The following is a 5153-nucleotide window of genomic DNA, read 5'->3' on the forward strand; positions in this document are numbered from 1 at the left end:
AGAGAGAGAGAGAGAGAGAGAGAGAGAGAGAGAGAGAATATGAGAACGAACCAGCCAGAGACTGCGTGAGAGGCCCCCGGGGCCGCTTGCGTCGCCCTGGCGGCATGGGCTTGCCAGGATTGCTGAAGCATCGGTGAGGAGAGCTAGGCAACCTGCCTTCCGATTGTGTGGGCACCAGAGTCGGCGGCGGAAGGCAGCTTCTCAACAGGTCCATCATTTACGCAAAAGACGCGGCTCAGGAACAGCCTCATGCCTTTAGGCTTGCCTGGCAGCAGCCGCAGCCCTCTCTGGTCCGGGAAAGAGGGGCAGAGTTTGTAGTTAACAAAGAGTGGGATTCCTTTCTGCAATGTCTTCCCGGGCCCCATGTTACAAATCTCTGTCCACTATCTGAATAAAATTCAGAGAAAAAGAAAAGAAAAAAATCTTCGGGAAGTTTTAAAAAGGAGGAAATTTTCCCGGGCAGAAACGGTATAAGTATTTAGACATCGCTGTCCTTTTCAGGACTTGAATGAGCCAGGCTGGCTTTTGTGCTGGGAGCTCAGCCCCATTTGTGCAGAGGGGACTGCAGAGAAGGTCGCAGAGGGGGAAGCCCGATGTAGTCAGGGTGGGGGACAAGCAAGGAGCCTGGGAAGAGGAGGGGGGATCAGCTATGCTTCTGGTTGCAAATGCCCCCCTACTCTCCCAGGCATCAGGCAGACCCTGCCTGTGCTGCTGCCGGAGGATAAAAAGGGATGAAAAGTTTTGCATGGCCGAGTGTGGAGAAAGGCAGAGACAATCAAGGCCGGTTTGTGCTTAGAAAGAAATACATTGCCATTTTAGCTGTCCGCCAGAGTCAGGGAAAGCTCCACATGCAATTAGAGGGCTTGGATTAAAAGGTGCATTGGGGCCCAGAAGGGAAACGTGACTCGGGAAGGTCGAGAGGCCTTTTGGTCCCGGTGGCACAAAATGACAGCGGGGGCTGTTATATTTCTGGTCCGATTCACGGAGCCAGCTCTTTAACTTATAAATAACAGATTCAGGTCACAGGCAGCTCGGCCAAGACCAGCTTTTAAGGCTGCAGTTTCCCCCTTTTCAAAGTCAGACGTCAGTGTTATTAGAGGAGCCAGTGAGAACTGAGGAAGGGGTTGGAGTTGGGGGGGCAGAGGGGCTTGGTGGGAGGTTTGATAGTACCAGCCATGTCTGCTGAATAGGTAGAGACCATCACAGGGAAGGGTTGATGGAATGTATTCGAAGAAAGGGACATCAGTTCTGGCAGAACTATTCTTCTGGCTGAACCAAATTACTGAGATGACTAACAACCCACTACCCTCGAGATCTCCAGCTGCTGCCTTCTGGGAGTCAGGGTCTGGTCAAAGGATTGGACCTTGAGTTTTCAAGGCTGCTTGTCCTATCCCTTGGAACTCCTTGGAAACAGGGGCTGCACTTTGCAGCTCGCAGGATGCACATTTGTATGTCAGAAACTCGAGCAGAACTTGCTTCCTTGTTTGCAGTGGAGGTCCCAGATCATGGGCCAGATCATGCTTAGGTAAACACTGGAAAGAGGTGGTGGATGGCTCATCTCGATTTTGCAGTGTCCCAAGTTAACCAGAAAGAAGAAGAAGAAAAAGCCCCATTTAAACAACCTACCTCCCAATCCTCCCTGGGATCTTAGTTTTGTTTTCAGAGACCCATAACAACTTGTTAAGACTTTGGCCTCCTGACAAGTTGAGCTTTGAGGCCTGACAATCCGATCTCCAGGGAGCCCTGGCCTGGGAGAGGTGAGGCAGGATTTTTATAGGTCTGGACCTTCTGGCTCCACCCTGGTCCTGTTTTCTCAATGGGAAGTGCGTCTTCTGCCTCTGGCAGGTTATGGCAGGATCCCGGGCCCCAGGAATGGTATTTCTGGTCAGTAACACTTTCCAGCTGTGGCAAATGTTCATTCCAACATCACGCAGCAGAGTCCATTCCCCATTGCCTCGTGTTCTCCTGGAATTAACTTGGCCTGTTCTTCCCCGTCTCCACAGATGGCCTCGCCTCCTCCCGGGTCCGCCTGTACTTCTTCGTCTCCAACGAAGGCAACCAGAACCTATTTGTGGTGCAGGCCAGCCTGTGGCTCTATCTGAAACTGCTGCCCTATGTCCTGGAGAAGGGCAGCCGGAGGAAGGTACGGGTCAAGGTGTACTTCCAAGAACAGGGTCACGGTGACAGGTGGAACGTGGTGGAGAAGAAGGTGGACCTAAAACGTAGCGGCTGGCATACCTTCCCCATCACAGAGGCCATCCAGGCCTTGTTTGAGCGAGGTGAGAGACGCCTTAACCTGGATGTGCAGTGTGACAGCTGCCAGGAGCTGGCCGTGGTGCCTGTGTTCGTGGACCCCGGTGAGGAGTCACACAGGCCCTTTGTAGTGGTGCAGGCCCGCCTGGGCGATAGCAGACATCGCATCCGCAAACGGGGCCTAGAGTGTGATGGGCGGACCAGCCTCTGTTGCAGGCAACAGTTCTTCATCGACTTTCGGCTCATCGGCTGGAACGACTGGATCATTGCGCCCACTGGCTACTACGGGAACTATTGTGAGGGCAGCTGCCCGGCCTACCTGGCCGGGGTCCCTGGCTCGGCCTCCTCCTTCCACACGGCCGTGGTGAACCAGTACCGCATGCGTGGCCTGAACCCTGGGCCTGTGAACTCTTGCTGCATCCCCACCAAGCTGAGCTCTATGTCCATGCTCTACTTTGATGATGAGTACAACATCGTCAAGCGGGACGTGCCCAACATGATCGTGGAGGAGTGCGGCTGCGCCTGACAGAGGCACCGGGGGGCGGAGCACAGGCCCGTGGGTCTTTGAGGGAGCAGAAGAAGCAGGTGGGCCGAGTGTGGTTGTTCCATTGGGCCGTGAAGAGTGCCAGGGTGGGGCCTGAAATAATGTTCTCCCGCTTCCTAGAAAACCAGTCAGGACCAGAGGGAGAGCCCCTCTGTGACACGAGAGACTCCTAACTGCACACATAGACACGCATAGCCGGACTCACACAGTCTGCCACCCACACAGCAGCCTCCAGGATACCAGCAAACGGATGCGGTGACAAATGGCAGCTTAGCTACCAATGCCTGTCAGTCGGAAAGAATGGGGTGAACAGCCACCATTCCCACCAGCTGGCCGGGCACTCTGAATCGCGCCTTCTGAGCACACATAAAAGCACACAAAGACAGAGGACACAGAGAGAGTGAGCCAGAGAGCCACCAAGAGGGAAAGCAGGGTGGGAGCGAAGGCGGGTGGAGGGCCATGTGTCCCTGACTTGTCCCAGGCTCTTCACCGCAGCGCCTGGCACAGTCCTGCCTGCTTACTCCCCGCCTGGCATCCTCCATGCTTTGAGGCCGCAGAGCTGTGCCACCCCTGTTCCTGAGAGGGCAAGTAGCCCAGGAGGGACTCACCTGTCACAGAGACCATGGAGCAGGGACAGTGACCCTTTGATGGTCTGTCACTTGGGTCCCCAGTGTGACTTACATGTGTATGTGTGTGTTTGTTTTCAGGGGTGTTGGGGGAGGGAGAGAGAGGAAGGGTCTTGATTTTATGCTTTAAATTCATCTCCAACAACTAACAGGCCATTTGTGCCAGTTGCAGAATTGAAAAGAGCCTATCCGCTATGACCTTTGAGGCGGAAAGGCCAAACGATTCGAAGTGAGAAGGAAAGAAAACTGTTGCAATCGGTGGTGCCCTTTGCTGGGGACATCTTCCTGGTGTTGTGCAGAGATGGGCGGGGATGGCCACTAGCAAGGGGAAGAGACCAGGGGAGGCAGTGGTAGAGTGGAGCTGTTCTGAGGAGCTGCTCAGCGGGTCTTGGAGAGAGAGGGAGAGTTTTCGGTTGCTTTGCAGTTGTCCCTGTGGGTGGGCCCTGGCTTCAGGGTTGTCCGTGGACATGGCTCCTGCCCACTTCACTTGCCCTCCCGCCTGCTCCACAAAGCACTTGCGGTCCTGCGTGAATGCACACCACAATAGCACTTGCAGGTCTACGTGTGTCCAGAAGTGGTCCTGGGGCGAGAGCTGACGTGGCTATCCTCGTGGGTGTCCAAGTGCCACGTGAACTATGCAATTTAAAGGGTTGACCCACACTAGGCGAAACTGGACTCGTACGACTTTTATATTTTTATACTTGAAATGAAATCTTTTGCTTCTTTTCTAAGCGAATGATTGCTTTCAATGTTTGCACTGATCTAGTTGCATGGTTAGTCAGAAACTGCCATTTGAAAAAAAAGTTATTTTTATAGCTGCAGAAAAATGAATACAGTTAAATGTATTATACATAATTTTGGAACCAAAGAGGCCAGCGGATCAGTTTTAATTTTTATTAGATGGTGAGGCCAGCTTTTATGAGGTAGATGTTCTAAACAATCCTTCGAGTGGCCTGCCAGCGTTTCAGGGTATAAATGATTTTTTTTTTTATTCAGTTGATGTGTCTTTTCTGTCCTCACACACCCAGAAGGTAGAGTAAAATAAGTGACTGGTGGAGAGGAGGTGTGTACTGTAAGTCCTCATCTTAGTTTATTTAATAAAGCCCTCCTTAGGTTCTGTTTCATAATAACTTAAAACCAAACAATTTCCCCCCACAGACTGGCTGTCTTAAGTATTTTATGTTCGTGTACAGTTTAAGACAATAAAAGATGGAGTGCCACGGGCTTCCTGCCTTGTGTGATGTCTGGGGCAGTGGGCAGCTGGGAGGAGGGGTTGAGTCCAGGTGTCCAGTTTCGATGCCAGACGTCCCCACGGCCTGTTCTCTACACTCCCAGAGCCCTTGCCTGACACATATGTCACACAGAAGCTAGAAGGGATGGCAGAAGACCAACTGAAAGGCAATTAGCAAATTAGCGAATTACAAATTTGTTTACTGTTCCAGTTCCCAACTAGTTGTGTGATGTTCCAAAACTGGGTCTCCTTGGTTTTCAAAAGTACTGTGGTACTTGATGCCAACCTGGATGCCCCGAGTTCGAGTCCAGGGTCCCACATAGTGGAAAGAGAGGTCCAGCTTCTATGGATTGTTCTCTGGTCTCCACATATATGCTGCATAACACACACACACACACACACACACACACACACACACACACACACACACGGTTGGAGAATAAATGATATATTGAAAGTGCCAGTTAAGTCTCCAGGCCATGGAGGAAGGGAGGGTGGA

At 52.2% G+C, this 5153-nt stretch overlaps 1 protein-coding gene across 1 annotated transcript in view; it reads left to right on the top strand.

The window, feature by feature from the left end:
- The window catches only part of Inhbb (inhibin subunit beta B), a 6869-nt gene extending 2221 nt beyond the window's left edge, over nt 1-4648 (top strand). The window contains exon 2 of the mRNA XM_028771507.1: nt 2004-4648. Coding sequence (XP_028627340.1) covers nt 2004-2779 — 776 coding nt within the window. The 3' untranslated portion in view covers nt 2780-4648. The remainder of the gene's footprint in view (nt 1-2003) is intronic.
- Nucleotides 4649-5153: the final 505 nt, after the last annotated feature.

This window comes from Grammomys surdaster, unplaced genomic scaffold (genome assembly GCF_004785775.1).
Source record: "Grammomys surdaster isolate TR1022 unplaced genomic scaffold, NIH_TR_1.0 208, whole genome shotgun sequence".
Taxonomy (NCBI): domain Eukaryota; kingdom Metazoa; phylum Chordata; class Mammalia; order Rodentia; family Muridae; genus Grammomys; species Grammomys surdaster.